Here is an 18,450-nt window from a genome sequence, read left to right on the forward strand (position 1 = left end):
TGCTGAGTTTTCCAAATTTGCTGACATATTGAGTGCAGCACTTTCACAGCATCATCTTTCAGGATTTGAAATAGCTCAACTGGAATTTCCTCACCTCCACTAGGTGACAAATACTATGATTATTTTTTTTTTCCAGCTGTGTGGCCTCAGGTGAATGGCTTAACCTCTCTGGTCTTCAGGACTCTTATCTTTATGCTCTGATAATAGCCCCCTACTTCACTGAGTAGTTTTCCTGGCTGAATGAGAGAATGTGGACACATCGATTGCTCTTTTGCATTAGCTCAGGATATAAACAAAGAAATACATGAAGTGGAACCTCATGTGGACTCTGGCAGAGTGCCCAGCTGAGCAGGGGCTCTGTAAATGTCAGCGCTCTTTTTTGAAAGGAAGTGAGTCAGGCTTGGGGGGTGGCTATGTGTGCTTTGATCCCCAGCTGCAGTGGAGAAGGAGACAGACAACCGTGGAGATCCTTGAGCCGCTGACATTTTAGTTGTTGCGGGATGAGGGTTGAAGCCACTCTAAGCCCAGACTGAGGATGGGAATTGAAAGGAAACCATTTACTTTTAAGGCGGTCATCCTTAAAGTCAGAGAAGCAGTGTGCTAGTCTGTGACTTCTTTTCATTGAGATTAGGAAGTGGCCTGCAGACAGTGTGCTGGCTTTAATGATCTTAAAAGAATAGACGTAATTGCACGCAAAAATGTTGCAACAAATGCTCTTCCCCTCGGAACCTATTTTTTTTTCCTGCACACAAAAGCATTTGGCACTTTACAGATGCTGGAGCACCTAACCCTCCCAATATACCACAGAGAGGAGGAGGCTAGGGTGTTATTGGGTAATTATTGTCATCGACGAACTGCTGGTGTGGTTCAGTGTCTGGATGGAAAGAGGGCTGGGCGTGATGTTTCAGTGAGAGAATTGTAGGGTTTGGGAGTCTGGAGGGACCCTCGGAGATAGGTCTGCCACCCACCACCTCTGCTCCTTCATCTACTGAATGAACAAACAGGGCAAACAAGGAACACGAACTTTCAAAGGTGCAAAGGTAAGGGAAGACAGGCTTGGAACCACAGCCAAGACTGAGTCATTGCCAACAGCTTTTAATGCATAATGCATTCTTTCAAAGAAACTACCGTGTTTTTGTTTAATAACATTTTACCGGAATACACTTGTTAACCCGCTAAGCCTAAGTAGGTGACAGTTAAGAGAGAGTGGAAGCTTTGAATGGTACTTTCAGGATTCGTTTGTAGGACTGTATTTTTGGTAGCTTGTATGCTGTGTCTTGGTGACCAGATAATGAAGACGATGGTGATGTGAAGGAGGAGGGGGATAGAGGTGCTAGTCGTGAGTGATGTAGCGATGGTGCTGATGATGACGGCAATGAAGATGACGATGGTATAGCTGATGAAGAGGATGAGGATGAGAGTGGTGCGGGTACTGATCATGGTGAGGGAGGAGGAGGAGGAATAAAAAGATGATAGTGATGGTGCTGGGCAAAAGGATGACAGTAACGGTGGTGGTGGTGATGGGATAAGAGGAGGAGAAGGATAGTGGTTGTCATGGTGATGCCACAGTGACAGCAACAGTGATGGTGACAGTGACCTTGGTGACAATGACCTTGGTGATGGGACAGTGAGACTAGTGAGACCACTGAAGCCGTCACTGGTCCAGGCGCTTTATGGATTTTCGGCCATTTCTTCCTCACAGCAACCCCACGACAAAGAGTCTACTGTTATCATTCCCGTTTTTTAAGTAGGAAGCAGAAGAGTTGAAACACCTTGACCAGTGACACACAATTAGTAAATGACAAAATCAGGATTCCAACACAGAATAGTAAAAATAATTATAAGCTCTTAACTATATTTTGAGCTCCATGCTAAGTATTTCCCATGTATTATTTTATTTCATTCTCCCAGCATTTCAGGAGGTGGGCAATCATTATTCTCTTCATTTTGTCGATTAAAAATGCCCCACAACTTGGGCTTTAAATGACCTGCTCAAGGTCATGTAGCTACTTGGGCCCCCAGCACAAACCTGATAAGAAACTGATGAAGAATGAGTGAATGAATGCAACACGAAAGTTTTCTTTTGCAAAGGAGCTCTGGCAAGATTTTCTGTAATTTTCTTTTTTTTTTCTCCTAAGGGAAATAAAGGAGAACATGGTGCAGACGGTGAGGTTGGACAGAAAGGTGACCAGGTAAGAATTCAGTTTATAATAAACTGTTCACCCTGAAGAAGCAGCACTATGTTTTCCTAAGTAATTTTCACTCCACCATTTTGGAAATCTTTTCTTGTCTCTTCATTGTCTTCGGTGGGATTTTTTTTTTTAAATCAGGATTTCATAGTTTCCACCTTGGTTCATTGTCACACTCCCCTTTCCCAATCATCTGAGGAGCCTACCTTTTTCCTTTTTTTTTTTTTAATATATATTTTAAAATTTTGTGCTCACTTACCTTTAGTGCTTCTCGCTCACTGAAATGGTAGTCATTCTCTGCCAATGCACAATGCTGTGTTCTTTCCTCCTGCCCGCCCTCTGCTTCTGCCATATGACTCTCCCCTGTGAGAGCCTATCCATCCCTGCTGGATCACTTCTCCAAACGCCTTGTAAAAATGGTCCCTGTGACGATGTGGTGCTCTTCCTGCGGGTCTGAACACTGTCCCCTATCACCGCCCAGCCAGAGCTACAGCAGCCTTTCTGCGTTTAAACCGACTCCTCTGCTTGTGCTTTGCTTCCGCCACCCCTTCCCCCCTTTCCTTCTCCTGTCCTCTCTCCACGTGCCCCTGCCTTTCCTTCTAAGTCTTCCATCCATCTCTTCACGGTAAACCCGCTCCACGCCAGGCCCCACCCCAGGCTCTGAGGTTCAGGTTGAGCGGTGGGCAAATCCCTGACCCACAGACCCTCAGCGACAGGTGAGGCTCGGGGGGCAGAGACCCGAGGGGCGAGGAGATGAGCGCTGCACTCAAGGTCTGGATGACGTACTCGGCAAAAATGTCTGTCCTGAAAAACAAACCGTGTTTGCATTACTCTCAGTAGTTTTCAACAGCAGTGCTCTCTAGACCGAACGTTGCAGCTTGCGTTTTCCTGTGGAAGGAGGTGAAGGAGGAGGGCGGGGAAGCGTTTCTTTCGTGGTGGTTGGCTTGCTTTGATAACTTTGCTGCACTGCATGAACGCTGAGGTGCTATACTTTGCACCATAACCGATATAGCTCATTCTGTAATACACATAGACTCCCTTCTACACGGGGACATGACTGTCTTTCTTAAAATAATTGTAATGTTCTCAGAGATGCCGTAATTCAGTTAACTGAGCGATTTCCATTGTATAAATTGTGTATATGCATTTACCTGCTTTTAAGTTTTTCTTACGGGATACTTCAAACACATCAAAATAAGAGTGTAGAGACTTCCCCGGTGGCCAACTGGCTGGGACTCTGCGCTCCCGACGTGGGGACCTGGGTTCCATCCCTGGTTGGGGAGCTGGACCCCACACACCGCAGCTGAGGGTCCCACGTGCCATAACTGAGACACAGAGCAGCCATGGAAATAAATACATATTTTTTAAAAACGTGCTTAGTCTCTCAGTCATCTCTGACTTTTTGTGACCCTGTAGACTACAAGTAGCCTGCCAGGTTCCTCTGTCCTTGGGATTTTTTCAGGTGAGAATTTTGGAGTGGATTGCCATTGCTTCCTCCAGGGGATCTTCCCTGGCCCAGGGATTAAACCCGCATCTCCTGTGTCTCCTGTATTGCAGGCAGATTCTTTTTCAGGTGGATTCTTTTCTCACTGAGCCATTGGGGAAACCTCATTAAGAAAATAAGAGAGTATAATAAAAAGCACCCCTTGGACTTCTCACCTGGTCACAGCATCTTCCAGCTCTATAGCCACTCTTGTTTTCATCTGTATACTTCTTCCTCATATTATTTTGAAGCAAATCCAGTTCCAGGGTAGATTGCTAGACACTCCCTCGGCCACCTTTTGATATAAATATAAATATGTAGATTTATGTATACACACACAAACACACATGTATATCCAGAATTGTTACCTGAGTTAGGAGATGGCTTCTGGCTAGTTATCTGAAATCTATAGTTGCACAAAGTAAAAAGCCTTTGGGGAATCATTTAAAATAATTGTCTTGTGTTTTCCTAGGGTCATCCCGGAGTTCCCGGTTTCATGGGCCCCCCAGGGGACCCTGGACCACCAGTAAGTAATTATTTGGAATGCCTTCCTCTTCTGGCCTTGCCATTGGTGTGCACTGCGGTGGCCACATTTGTGAACAACCTTGTAGGGAATTGATTGGGTTGCTATCATTTAGTTTCATGAAAATCTGGTTGTTTCAAAATGTATAATTTCATGTAGGAAATTTCTTTACACTGTGTGTGCCTGTGTTACTGGATTTGGTGACATCCGACGATCAGCAAAAAGAAAAACTGATCAAGATAGCAATAGTATAGATCATGGGAAAAGGCGTTGGCCTGAAGGGAGAAGGGACATTGGAGAGGCAACTGCTGCCATAAAAAGCTCCCGGTTCATGAATGAATCATGATGTGGCCGCTTCTGTATTCCTGAAACTTTGCCCGCACCTGGGCCAATGTAGGCACCCAATAAATGTATGAAACGACTGAATAAAGACGGCTGAAAGGCATAAATAAAGTCCTGTGAGCTTGCTTGCTTGTATCCCGTGTTTAGTCACTCCCTGCAGTGCTCCTGGCTTGGGTTGGCCACCAGACAGGCACAGAAGAAGACTGTTGTCATCAGACCTGCGATAACGGAAAGCCCTCTAGGAGTCTCTTAATATGTACCTGGAACAGGTTAACTCTTTGTATTTATACCTTACTCAAATTAAATGAGTGCTATCTTTCTCTTTTTCTCCATTTTACAAAGGAACTGAAATGGCAGAGAAATAAAATAACTTCCCTGGGGCCATACAGCTCTCAGTGGGGAGCCGGGACATGGACCCAGGAAGTCTGGCTCTGAGAGGGTGCTCTCATAACTGGTACCCTTGATTCTGTGCTAGGCACGTTGTGGGACACTGCCTCACTTACTCCTCACCCCGCTGTGGCTCGGGCAGTGTCACTGCCTACCTTCTATGGACGCAGACAGCTTAGAGGTCTTACACCATTCCTTCAGAGCCAGTAAGCAGTAATGCATTCATTAATCTGAAGAGCCTCTGCCTTATCACCCAGCCAGCCCGGCTCCTCGTTCATTGCTTTATTGAACAACTGTTGAGTGTCTACTATCTCAAAGGCAGCATTTTAGTTCCCAATGAACACAGTGATAAACACCAGGAGGTCAGGCGGACATAAAGGCTGGAGAAAATATAAGCAGAAAACGGGTGGTGAGGAGCAGGGACTTGCAGTTTTGAATCTGGTAGTAAGGAAATATCTCACTAAGGACCTGATGCCTGAGCTGTGATGAGGAGGGTGGGATCTGAGCTCTGACACGTGTGGGTTTCGACTACAGGCAGAGGGAACAGCATGCCCAGGAACCCTGGGGCAGAAGAGTGTCTGGGGCTTGCTTCACGCCACTTCCTCACCTGTGTGGAATGCCTCCTCCCTTCATCCCTGGGTTGATACAGGCAGTCATTTTCTTTAGCTCCCTGGAAGATATTATACATCCAGTTGTATATTTCTTGCCTTGTGTCCCAAAACGTTCCCCAATATTAGCTGAAAATGTCCTCTCTGCTGGGAGGCCGTTTATTCCTCTTGCCTGTGGATCACTGGCCGGTGAGTGCTTTGGTCTCTCCTGCTGTCCTCCCAGCATCTTTGTGTTCCCAGAGGCTATCGCAGCCTGCTGGGAAAGGCAGAGCACCTCTGAAATACTCCCAGTTCAGGCAGCTGTGAAGGGGCGTAGGGTGCCAGCTCTGTGCATTGCCTCATGCCCAAAGAAGAGGTGCTGATGACCTCCGTTCAGATATACAACCAACTGGCTTTCTGGTTTACCTTCCTTAGGGAGCAGACGGAATAGCGGGAACTGCTGGACCACCAGGAATCCAAGGACCCCCAGTAAGTTCCTCAATGGACAGGATCTGCCTTCAGCCTGTGTTTGGAACTTCCTAGAACCTCAGGTGTTTGCCAGCCCTGCCCTGGTCCTCCCTGACTCCCGTGGCCCACGTTCCAAGGGTCGATTGACTACTAGTCGACCACAGGAGGAGTTGCTTTCTTTTAGGACCCTGGTTACCCAGCCTGTAAATGAAAGATTTGGATGAAATGACCTGGCCATTGGCTGTTACAAAATTCAGTTTACGACCAGTTCACACTGGCTTAAGGTTTAGCCCCATCTCTCTAGTCCTTTCTGGTGTGGTTTCCACTTGGAACAGGCATGGGGGACTAGAAAGCCTGGAGCTGCTCCGTCCTGAGCCTGTAGTATGAGCGGCATGTCAGGCAGGAGTAGCCCCTGTTACCCAGCTGTTCAGAAAGCCCTGAGTGAAATGAGAGTGAAGTTAAGAGTGAAAGCGAAAGTTGCAGGTTAGGACCCTAAAAACACACAGGTCGATTTGGTTGGAACCCAAGACTTTATCTCAAAAACCAGAATTAAATTCATTGCTTGAAGCTGTGGGACCATTCTTTGCTTCAGCACCATAAAGCAAAGATGAACATTACTTTAGCAGGCATTGTGTTTGTAGTCACTACATGCATAGTCTCTTAAAGGGATTTACAGTCCCCTAAAACCTCTTATCTCATCTGATGGCCTCTTATCAATAGGAATCATTGTCTCTGTTTTATAGATAAGGAAAGTGGGCATCAGAGAAATGCAGCTACAAGTTCAGGGGCATGCAGTGAGGAAGTGTCAGGGCCAGGTGCAGACCCCACTCTGTGGAAATCTCAGGGTCATGTTCCAGGTAGGACTATTGCTAGTAAGCAGGTCAACCCTGACCTGGTATCTCTGCACTCTGGTGCCAGGAACACTTCAGGGGTCAGCCAGGAGAACTCGTCTTCCTCAGATGAGAAGACAAAGCAGATGGGGTGAGGTCACTCATCCAAGGTCATACAGAAAATTAATATCCAAGTTAGGAGTGAAGTCAGTTTGAAAATTCCCATTTTGGGCATTCTTTCTGTTAACTCCATGCTCACCCCCTGTGTGGGATGGTGGCTTAGGGGCAGGGGGAAGCCAAGATTGAAAAGTAAGAGCCATGTGGTTCTTTTTATGATTATCATCTGGCTGATCCTTTAGAAGCAGCCCACCTAGAAATTCCAGGCTGAGTAAAATATAAGCCATACTGCAGGCAGCTTTTTATTGATTCTCAGACAGAAAAAGATGGCCCTGATAAAAACTAACTTACTGTTTGCCCGAGGAAAATAAGATTTGGGGCCCAGATGTAAATCCTTGCATTTCTAGGAATTAAACGACATTAAATAAGACATTGATTCTGTCCTAGCAAGCTAGGCCTGTGCTTGAAGCTGTCCACTGTCCTCATCTTTACGCATAAACATCAAACCACAAAACAGCTGAAGTTTTCTTGGCACAAGCAATGAGTATTGGTAGTTAAAAGACAGAAATAAAATTAAAGAATTTACACAGGGAGAGAAATCTAAAACATTCCTATTGCATTTTGAATTAAAATGTATAAACCGCTTGCCAATTTTTTTGACATAGAGGGAAGGCCCTCATTTTTATTTCTGTTCCCTTGAATAGAGTCTCTTGTCATTATGTTGTAGAAAGAACATCCACCCATTTACTATTTGTTGTTTTTTTAAAAAGTAGTTTGAATATATAACAACACCTGTGAAGCAGTTGAATGTAGGATCCTAGTTTGTTAGGATTTTTTGCTAATCTTTTATAGCTATCTTCTGATGGTACAGCTATCAGCTATCTGTTTAGACAGTGAGTGTCTCACCTTTATCAAGTATTTTCAACATCTGAATTTGCATAAATTGATGATCGTTTTTCTTCTTTCCATCTAAATTTAATTGGGTAATCTAATTAAATTAAATTGCATAATTTCTATGGCATGCAACAACTCATGAAAACAGGCTTAGGAACAACCATACTGACTCCTTATTGAGTCTTCAACTCACCTGATTGGAGCAAAAAGACCCTGAACAGTGAATATTTTAGTCTTGGGGGTCATATGGTCTCTGGTGCAGATAATCAGTTCTGCCATCATAAGGTGAAATCAGCCACAGAGAGTGTGTAGACTAGTGGGTGAGACTGTGTCCTGATGAAACTTTGTGCAAATGAGCTGAGAGCCAGAGCTTGCTGACTCTTGTCCTAGGTTCCTGGTGTTTACATAGTAGGATCTCTGGAATAATAAGCATCCAACGAGGTGTCTGGGAAGCTCTGTTATCGCTATTTAAAAAATACCTCATGTGATCGAATATTTGGCCCAAGTTGACAGAAACCCCACTTTATTTGTTAATGTGTTTGCAGGTGTTGTGATGCAGGGAGGGGATGAAATTTTTTTGTTTGCTTTGTGATTATTTTACATTGGTGTAAGTGACAGTGTCTCCGGACAATCTCAAATATCATGCAACATAAGTTTACAGAGATGTTTACAAGTTGTTGTCAATCCCAAGTGTGGAACGTGGATTAGAGTGTAAAACCTGATGTCAGTGTCTTCCTACAAAGGATAAGCAACGACAGGAGATTCAGAAGTCACCAGGACTTCTGAAATACTCGTGGTAGAGACACAGGGCTTATAAATAAGCCCACTGGGATAAAAATGGTAACACTGATTACCCCATCTGCTTGACGGTGGCGTGTGTTTTTGGTGACTAAAATGGAAAGGAAGTATTAATTAAGGCAGCTTGGTAAACACAATCCTTCAAAGTCGATTTCATAGAGGAAAAGGGATACTAAACGCCACCACGGATGGTAAAAAGTCGGGGAACCTCTGGATCAGAGGGCGGCAGTAACAAAAGCAGCTGCTGTGTGTCCCCGGTCAGTTCTTTTCTTGTCCTGCGTCCTGTGTGCTGAAGCCCTGCGGGTGCTGTGTCTGTGCAGTGAGGCAGGCTCCCGAGACGCGGGCTGTTTGGGGACAGAGTGCAGAGTTGGATCTGGACCCAGGTCTCATGGACCCCTAAGCCTCTTCCCACTGTGCCTTCCAAGCCCTAATTCTCCCTGAGTCTATGTAATAAGGCCAAAGTGAGCTGCGGTCTGCACATCAGCTGTGTGATTCTGCCCTGCCCAGGGCACCTCCCTGCCCCACAGAGAAGCAGCTCCTGGAAAGGAACAAGGTGGATGAGGACTCCTTCCAGACCACGAAGGCGATTCTGCGAGAGATCACTCACCTCCAGAAAAGCCAGCCAAGAAATTTACCGGTGTTCTGTGTTTTGGATCTTTTAGGGGAAAGAAGGTCCTCCTGGCCCCCAAGGCCCGTCTGGATTACCCGGCATCCCAGTAAGTGGCTTTTCATTTTAAATCAAGTTTCTCTACTACAAAAATATGCCAAGAAAATGATATTTCACCATTGTTAAAGCGTGTTTACTGGGGGACTTTTTGGTACAATAGAAAATTAGAAAAAAAAATCACTAAGCAAAGCCAGTCCTAATCTCATTCTTTCTCTATGTATATATTTGTTGTTGTTTACTTATGTAAATAAAATTTTCATCTCTCTCTCTACACACACACACACACACACACAACTCTGATAATGGTTTGTGATAATATAAACATTTTATATTTTCCGCACTGGTATCAAACGCTCATAAATTTTACATACACTCTACCCAATAAATGTATCAAAATATATATGATTATTCTTTATTGCCTGATAAACTTTATAACTATTTAAAAAAATCTACAATAGATTATTTTACATGCAAAGCACTTTCCTTACTTGTGTAGGATGGTGCCCAAAAGTCTACTTGTCAGAGTGTAGTAATATCTAAGATTCTTGAAACATACTGAAAATTGAAGTGAAAGTAACTCAGTCGTGTCCGACTCTCTGCGACCCCATGGACTGTAGCCCGCCAGGTTCCTCTGTCCATGAGATTCTCCAGACAAGAATTCTAGAGTGGGTTGCTATTCCCTTCTCCAGGGGATCTTCCCAACCCAGGGATTGAACCCCGGTCTCCCACATTGCAGGCAGATTCTTTAGCCACCCGGGAAGCTTGCTGTTCTGGACTTTTCAGTTTAATATCGGGTTGGCCAAAATGTTCGTTTGGGTTTTTATGCAACATCTTATGGGAAAACTGCAACAAACCTCTTGGCCAACCCAATATGTTTCTCAATAGGGTCAGACTCTCCAGTATGTTAGGAATAAGGCGGGCCCAGGGAGGCCGCCTGCTGCCTTCTCGTTGAGAATGCGTCCTCGTGTGGCTCCAGGCCTGGAGTGTGCCTGCTCCTGGCGCCGCTCCTGGCCACAGGGCCCACCCACTGCCCCCCACCGCGTGTCCTTTTGTTCCGGCTGTGCTGGCCATGCACTGGCTGTCTTTTGGGTTCCTGAACACTCTGCACCCTCTCTTCTCCGGGCCGCAGGGCCTTTGCACATGTGTCTGTGTCCCCGTGAATGCCCTCTTGTCACTTCTGTCACTAGTCGATGCCTGTGATCTTTCCCATCTCATCCCAGGCATCACTCTCCAGAAGTGCCCTCTGCTCCTCAGGCCAGGATAGGCTTAGTCTCTTTCCTTTTTTCTTAAGTGTCTGTCTCAGCAGGTATCCCATCTTTATGTCATGGTGTGATCTGTGACCACCTCCCCCATTATTAATTGATTTGATTATTCAACACAGTCTAATTAGGCACTTACTAGTTGCTAGATCTGGGGACATAAAGCAAGAGCGGCTGGTAGTCACTGGGATATGTTCTGGGCTGTGGATTCTATGACACCAGGCTTTTTTGCTCCCCACACATGCTGAGCACATGGAAAATATTACTGAAATAAATATGTGGGTGAATGAATGGTTTTCGTGGAGCCCTTCCTCCTTGAATGTCTGATAAATGCCCGCATTGGTCAAGGAGGCATTTCCTGGGCATCGCCAGTAGCCCTCACTGTGGCCATGCTACCCCGGAGATTGAGTCCCCTGTCCAGGGTGCCCAGATCTTAAAAGACAGTCTGGGATGTGAAACCCCTGATGGTATAAACTGCAACCATGTGGCCTAGTGTGTCAGAGCAACTAGGGAATGTTTGATTTCATTCCAGCCATTGTAAAGGTAAGGAGAGAAGATCCCAGTTTGAATTTTGTGCCAAACCCTTGTCATCAAAGTCCTAGGGTAACTGAAGAGGAAAGAAATGACCTTAGATGTGGTTCTGTGATTTGGAAGAACTCCTTCTTCCTCCTCTCTTGCCTCCCTTCTTCCCTTCCCATGCAGAACCCATCTGCTCGTGGTTATCGGCAGGTGGGAGCCAAGATCTGACCTCCATGGTGCCTCGTGAGTTGAGCCCCGTTTCTTCCTCTCTGTCTCTTCAATTCTGTCCCTGTAAAATCCACTCTCACTCCACGGCCCTTCCTCCCAGCCACTCTACATTACCCTGCCTTCCTCTAACAAATCATCCTTGTCTAGAAAACTCTTTCTCTCCCTTCTGCCTGGGCGATAGGAGTCATAATAATTTCTGTGTGCCTGGTGCTAATCGCAGGGCAGGCTGTGGGCATGTTAACCTGCGTAGTCCTTGCCACAGCCCCACTCCTCGGTTCATGCCGAGGTCTCCAGCCTCCAGTCCCGGCCACTCTCCTTGCTGTGCTGATCTCACCCTGTCCATGGGCTCTCTCTGCTGTGCGTGGGTCTCTTGACCCTCCTCTCTGCCACTCCGTGTAGGGGGAGAAGCAGTTTCTGGAGTTAACTCTTAATTGAGAAAAGGACCAACATGCCTGGCCTCCGGGCCTGCCCAGCTGGCTTACCTGGTATTACCATGGTTATGCCAGGAGCGGGATCGTTACAGGTTACGGATGCACACGGAGCATTGGCTAGTGGCCCGGTGTTACCATGGTTATGCCAGGAGCAGGATCATTACGGGTTACGGATGCACACGGAGCATTGGCTAGTGGCCCGAATGGTCAGTAAACTTAAATTACCGTCCACAGTGCTTCCCCCTGGAACCCGGGCACTGACGTTGCAGGCGCTGATGAGGGGCGCTGCGTGATTTCCTGTGCACCTGACAGGCGGGAGCAGCTTCACTGCTGGTGTCGTTTGCCGTCGCTGTTTGGCTAAGCATCTCAGGTGGCAGCACTGATTCTGAGCCCCCTCATGACTCTGCCAGGCAGGTTTGTCATCTGTGTTTAGGAGAGGGGCCGCTCAGAGCTGAGAATGTCAGCAGTTCACCCAAGATCATATGCATTGTTGGTGCAAGTGAGTTCGAACCTTGCCCGCCATGGCTCTGGTTCCCATGGCCCTGCCGCCTGCTGCTTTCTTTCCCCGGAACCTGCCCAGTCTAGGTAGCCCCGGATTGGAACCTAAGCCTGTGTGACGTATCATTGTCCTGATCTGCAGAGAGTCCTGCAACCTCATAGTCTCTTAGAGAAACATGAGGCTAAGGGTGTCTTGATTGAGAGCAGCGGGTGGGCTGGTAGGGGGTTGGGAGCAGGTGGGAGTCGTAGCTTGATTTCAAGGAAAGAAATGTGACATGTTGGTGGCCTTCCTGCACCCAGACGTGGCCCTGGCTGTCATTCTCAGTGCCCCCTCAAGTCCCAGGAGTTCCTTGAGTCCTTGGGGTTCCTGACCCTCATCAGAGGCCGCATCCTCACCCCCTCGTCGCTGTCGTCAACACAGGAGGCCTGGAGATGAGCCTGTGGTGTCCTAAGTTAGGGAATGTCCAGGAGGGGCTTCTCTCCATCCATAGCAATAAAAAGTGATGCCGGTGCAACGTACTGCTTTTCCGCTGTGCGCCAGGTGCTGCTGAACAGAGGATCCAGGTCAGAGTGGTGGTGCTGGGGAGTAGACCTGGAAACCCAGCCAGTCTGTCGGTCGCGTGTGGATGTAGCTGTACACCTGGCAAAAAAAGAAGTCCGTCCTTTCCTCCCTCTGGGTGTCTGCAGCCAGATAACTGGTTTGAATTTCTCTTGCAGGGAGAAGAAGGCAAAGAGGGCAGAGATGGAAAACCAGGGCCCCCCGGAGAGCCGGTAAGGGACTCTTTGGTTTCTTATCACTTACACGTCAGAGCAGCAGAAACGGCTGCTCTGTGTCCGGAGCTGCCGGGACCCCGGCACAGTGAGAGTTCTCTTCTGTGCACGTCTTCATTTTCTTTCCCCAAGAGCCCAGTAGGGTATTATCATATTTAATTTTGCTTATTGATAAAATTAAATTATTTTATGCCAAAATTGCAACCGCCCCCAGAAAAAGGAGCTGGCTTTGGGTGCTGGCTCCACTCCATGCAGGCTTGTGATCTGGCGTGAGTCAGAGCCTGCCCCTGGCTTCAGTCTCACTTCAGACAGAACAAGAATAATAGTAGCCACTCGCTGGAGTTGCTGAAGAATCAGATGAGGTGAGAAGCTGGTTAAATGCATCAGGCTTCTTTAACTGTTAATCGATTTAGTGAGTTACTTTTCCCAACTGCCATGGTTTTAACTCCTGGTGAGGTTAGAACTGTGCAGCCTATAGAACTGCTAAGTGGAGTTAGGGAGAGAGAAGGACAAATGTCACCACTGTGGCCGACAGCTGTTGCGGGGTACGAGTGCTCCATTACATTTTGCCTGGTGTAACCCCCAGAAAACCCCTGTGGGGTGAGGGTATCATTATTGGTACAGATGAGGAAACTGAGGCACAGAGAGGTTAAATAGGCTGGCTGAGGCCGTCCAGCTGGTAAAGGAAGCAGTCAGGACCCACACCCTGAAGGCTGACCCCAGCAGTCAGTACCGCAGAGCAGGCAGGCAGCTTGTTTGCAGGAAGTGGCAATGCAGGAGATATGGGAGAGGGGGGCCGATCCCTGGGTCGGGAAGATGCCCTGGAGGAGGAAATGGCAACCCACTCCAGTATTCTTGCCTGGGAAATCCTATGGACAGAGGAGCCCGGTGGGCTACATTCCCAAGAGTAGCAAGAAGTCGGACATGACTGAGTGGCTAAGCACGCATGCTCCACGTACTATCCCGAGAGGCTGTCACTGACAGCACAGGATACCTGTGTGAGGCCCTTGGTCTTCATACAGAAAGGTTTGTGCCAGGCACTGGGCGTAGACGGATAGGGGCCAGGTCTGCTCTGGGTCACTGCTGGCCTAGTCCACCCACGGGATACAGGGCCGGCTCTGCTGGGAGCAGAGGGTGCTCAGTGACTCCCCCCATTCCCCCTGACAGCAGGCAGTCCAGAGCTCACCAGCAGCTCCTTCTGGGGTCTCAGGGTGGCCGTCCTGACGTTTATCACTGTGAGCTGCTTGGGAGGAAACTGGCAGAGGATGGGTGGCGTCACCTCCTGGGCTCCCTCCAAGCAGACCGGGAGCCCAGGAGGTGGGACAGGGTCAGGCACAAGGAGCAGACCCCAGGAGCAGGCACCGAGTGAGGCGGTGGAGCCAGGAGCGAGAGCTGCTGGCAGCCGGTGAGCGGACGGTCCAGCGGGCACGCCGGGTCCACTCCCCTGGTGACCGGCTGAGAGCACGTGAGCAGCACACCTGCCTGCCTGCTCCCACCGCTGCCAAAGGACCGGAGGCCGGGGTATTTATCTCCCCTTCACCTGCTTGAAGGGAGTATAGCTCCAGGGGGCCTGGCCTCCCGTGCTCTTGGGCCTTCTGCACCCTCAGGGTCTGAGCACTGCCCTGTCCCTGAGCAGAGGTTGATGGACAGAGTGCCAGGAGCCCCTCCAGGGGAGCCCAGGGCGGGGGCCCAGAAACTGCAGCGTTGACTGCGGGTGGCGGCTGGTTACTTTCCACTTTGACCTGGTCCTTTAAATTCCTGTGCGCTGGGGACACGGAGGAACACAGTGGAGAGACGGATGGTGGACGCATGGATAGATACACAGATGGGTAGACAGGCAGCTGTTAAGAGTTGCCGTTGCATTATTTTTAATAGGAGACATTTGCACATGCATTATAGCGTAGGATGAAGTTCGGAGACTCTGGAGCCAAATTACCTGCATTGTAACCCCAGCTGTTTGACCCTGAGCAGGTCCCTTGACGTCTCCATGCCTTGGGGTGTTGCCTGGTGGGGAACAGAAGTGTCTCCTTCATGGGTTACAGGGAGGACTCATTGACGCCACTGTGTGAAGCACCGGCTGTGCTGGTGCATAGAACACCCTCAGCAGGGCTGGCGGTCGCCCTTTTCCTGCTACAGCTTCAGCCAGTGCTGGGCATCCCACTTGCCTGTGGGGCCGGGGCCAGGCTAGGCCCATATCCCCTCCATCAAAGGCCCTGTGGAGCAGAGATGGTCCTGAGTGTACAGCTGACAAACAGATCCAGGGGAGGGGGTGACCCCCAAGACCACACGGCTAGACTTTGAGGAGCTGGGACAGAGAAGGAACCTACTTAGAAATCAGAGCTTGGTGCCCGTCCTCCTTCTCCCCATAATTCTCACTCTAAATCCACGGATGTTCTTGTGCCTCTCCAGTGCCCCCTCTTGGACCCCATCTGACCCTCAAGGTTGATAAGCTGTGGGGGTGGGTGTGCCCTCCTGTGCCCTGCCCGTCTCCCCATCAACCCCCGTGGCCTTTCACCCACTTGCCCTGCTCCCCCAACCCTCCCCTCCCCTCACCACTTTTATCTGGACTTCAGCACCCACGAGCCTATGTTTATTGCTTGTTCTATCCAGGGCTGTACAAGACTGCTGGTAGGGAAGACTCCTGAACAGAGTGTCCCAGTTACTTGCGTCGAGTTAGGAGGAGATGGGATGGGGCCGGGATGAGTCAGTTGCAGGCCCGCCTGTCACTGGCACTGCGGCTGGGGTGAGGAGAGCATCCTTGCGGTGTCACTGGGATTCATTCTGGCTCTGCTGTTTATTAACTCAGTGACACTGTAACTTTGAGCCTCAGTGTCCCCTTCTGTAAGATGCAGTTGTTAGTAGCTGCCTTGCAGTGGTTTTGTGAGTGGCATAAAGCTACTTCTGGCTTGGGTGTCTACCTAATTTCTCATCCACCCAGAACAATCCAGAGAATTAAATAGGGGCAACCATGAATGGGCGTCTCAGAGATGAACCTTGTGTAACCAGCACCGTCCCAGGAAAACCAAGAGTCTGATAGGCTGGACTACACAGTGCTGTTCTGTATGGACTGACATGGACCACGGTGCCGGAGGGTAGGGTTGGCAGGTGCAGAGACTGGCTGGTAGAAATATGATGTGAAGCCTGGGCAACCAAGAATAGGAAGATCCTGAAAATACTGTCCTCAGATTTTTCTTTTCTTCTTTATCCTCAGGGCAAAACAGGAGAGCCGGGTCTGCCAGGACCAGAGGGTGCCCGCGGTCCCCCTGTAAGTGTTGAGTGTGTATGTGAGTGTGTGTGTGTGTGTGTGTAAGTGTGTTGTCCACATAGAATAAAGCCACCAGCCAGTTGCCTGTGACACTGTGGGTCGGGTTCTTTGGGTTCTTTGAGACCGCCCAGCCGTGGACTCCAGAAGTGCCTTCCTTCCAAGACATTGGTACTTACACGCAGTAAATCCAGGTGCTTCCTGTGCCATTGCGATAAAATTTATTTCCCCTCTTGCAGCCATTGTCACAGTGTTGGTACTCTAAGTTTCCTTTGTTCTTATCCTATTTATTATATTTTTAATAGGCTTTCTCTGGATGACAAACCCTAAAAATGAGTCTTAATTTTCATTCTGAAACCTTTCCACAGCTAAAGTATTTTTTCTCCAATTAGAAGTGTAACACATTTTCACTGCATAACAATAACAAATGATGATGGTCATAAAAAGAATAAGAAAAGTAATGTTACAGAGAAGAAAATTGAGTTAACATAATTCTACAACATGGAAGTAACGCTCTGTTAATCTTCTAGCATGAGTTTTCGTCTTCTATGTACGAAATCCAACATTTATATATCTAAGTCTATATCTATCATTTATATATTTAAATCTAGATCTAGCTGTTGAGCTATTTATTATACACATAAACAAAGATACCTTTTCTCCAAAAATGAACTCTGTGTATTTTAGAGTTCTTGGGTTTTTTCTTTCTTTTTTTTTTTGCTAAATGCTTTACTTCTTTATAATTTCAAAGTTGTTTACCCAGTTCCTTAAGATTTTCTTTTGGGAAAATGTGATTTTTAATGAAAATCTTAAAATCCAATTATCTAGATATAATTTTGCCAGATATAAGATTGCCAGAAATCGCCTACTGGCAAGAAGTGGGAGAAGAAAATGCTAGTTCTACTTCCTTAATTTGCTTCTCTGTTAAAAGAAAAAAATCAATAACTCAGCTGGCTAGTATCCAATAAGGAGATAAAACACAAAAAAGTACTTTGCTTTTTCCTAAATCTCCCTGCTTTTCACCTGATTGCACCAGGAGAAGAAACCTAAGACTGCAGAATATCACCTCTTTGGAGGATTAAAACACAGAGTTAGGATGTTTTTTTTTAAGGTTGTTACTGGCTTATTGGTGGAGAAGGAGGTGGCAACCCACTCCAGTATTCTTGCCTGGAGAATCCCATGAACAGAGGAGCCTGCCGGCTGCAGTCCATGGGGTCCCAAAGAGTTGGACACAACTCAGACTAAACTGCCACCGTAGCCACTGGTTTATTGGAGGGAGGGGTTTCTTGGTTTGTTTCTTTGTTTTTTTCAACCAAGAAGATCCATTTGCTGGGAACTGTGTTGGGGCCAGGCCCATCTCTCAACTGAGAGTTGTAAGGAGTCCTGCTTCAGTGCAGGGATAGAGGTTAGAGACCCAGGCAGGTGATGAAAGACCCGCCTCCTCTGGCTGGCACTGTGTGAATTAGAGACGTATAAGCTTTGAGAGAGACAGACCTGGGCTCAGCTTCCGCTCTGCCATTTAATAACTCTGACCTGGGCCAGGGGACCTTTCTGAACCTGTTTCTTCTTCTATGAAATGGGCAGCAGAGCCGCTCCCGCTTCTGCAGGGTGGTTGTGAGTACTAAAGGAATTTCCCCGCCACATGACAGGTACGTTGCGTGTGGCTTCCTTTACTTGGTGCTTTTGTCCATGATTGTTGGGAGGAGAACAACCAGGGTCCCTGGCTCTGAGCATGGCTGGATTTGGGACTCGAGTGTCTTGGAAGAATATCCTGGGACCCAAGGAAAGGGAACTGGCCGTCTTGAACAGTGGAGAGCACTGTTTTCCTCTTTCTCAATCCTGAACAGCAGCCCTGCAGACGTGGGCTCACCCTCACTCGATAGATACAGACACTGAATCCCAAGAAAGAGAAGTAAAGCTCCCAAGGCCCACAGCTAGAGAGTGGGGCACCAGACCAGGTTCATTTTCTGACCTCGCTCCAAAGTCAGCCCTGCTCCGTCACACTGACTAGCATAGAACACCCCTTTCTGCCAATCAGTCCTGCAGAACTCTGCCAGGTGGGTAATTTTTATTATCCTCATTTCTTAGATGGTGATGTTAGGACTCCAGGGGGTCAACTGACTTCTCTGAGGTCACAGGGTTGAATCTGGAGTCAAATCCGAGGGAGTGCGTCTTCCTCTCCCCGGCTCCTCCCGGA

General features: G+C 47.9%; 1 protein-coding gene across 3 annotated transcripts in view; it reads left to right on the forward strand.

Annotated features, from left to right (window-relative positions):
• COL22A1 (collagen type XXII alpha 1 chain) overlaps window positions 1-18,450 on the forward strand; it is a 224,150-nt gene that overhangs the window by 187,963 nt on the left and 17,737 nt on the right. For all 3 annotated transcript variants that reach the window (XM_002692600.6, XM_025002008.2, XM_059874411.1), the window contains 6 exons: window positions 2,139-2,192; window positions 4,145-4,198; window positions 5,947-6,000; window positions 9,281-9,334; window positions 12,938-12,991; window positions 16,203-16,256. In XM_002692600.6, coding sequence (XP_002692646.3) covers window positions 2,139-2,192; window positions 4,145-4,198; window positions 5,947-6,000; window positions 9,281-9,334; window positions 12,938-12,991; window positions 16,203-16,256 — 324 coding nt within the window. The remainder of the gene's footprint in view (window positions 1-2,138; window positions 2,193-4,144; window positions 4,199-5,946; window positions 6,001-9,280; window positions 9,335-12,937; window positions 12,992-16,202; window positions 16,257-18,450) is intronic.

The sequence above is a fragment of the Bos taurus genome, chromosome 14 (assembly GCF_002263795.3).
Source record: "Bos taurus isolate L1 Dominette 01449 registration number 42190680 breed Hereford chromosome 14, ARS-UCD2.0, whole genome shotgun sequence".
Taxonomy (NCBI): Eukaryota; Metazoa; Chordata; class Mammalia; order Artiodactyla; family Bovidae; genus Bos; species Bos taurus.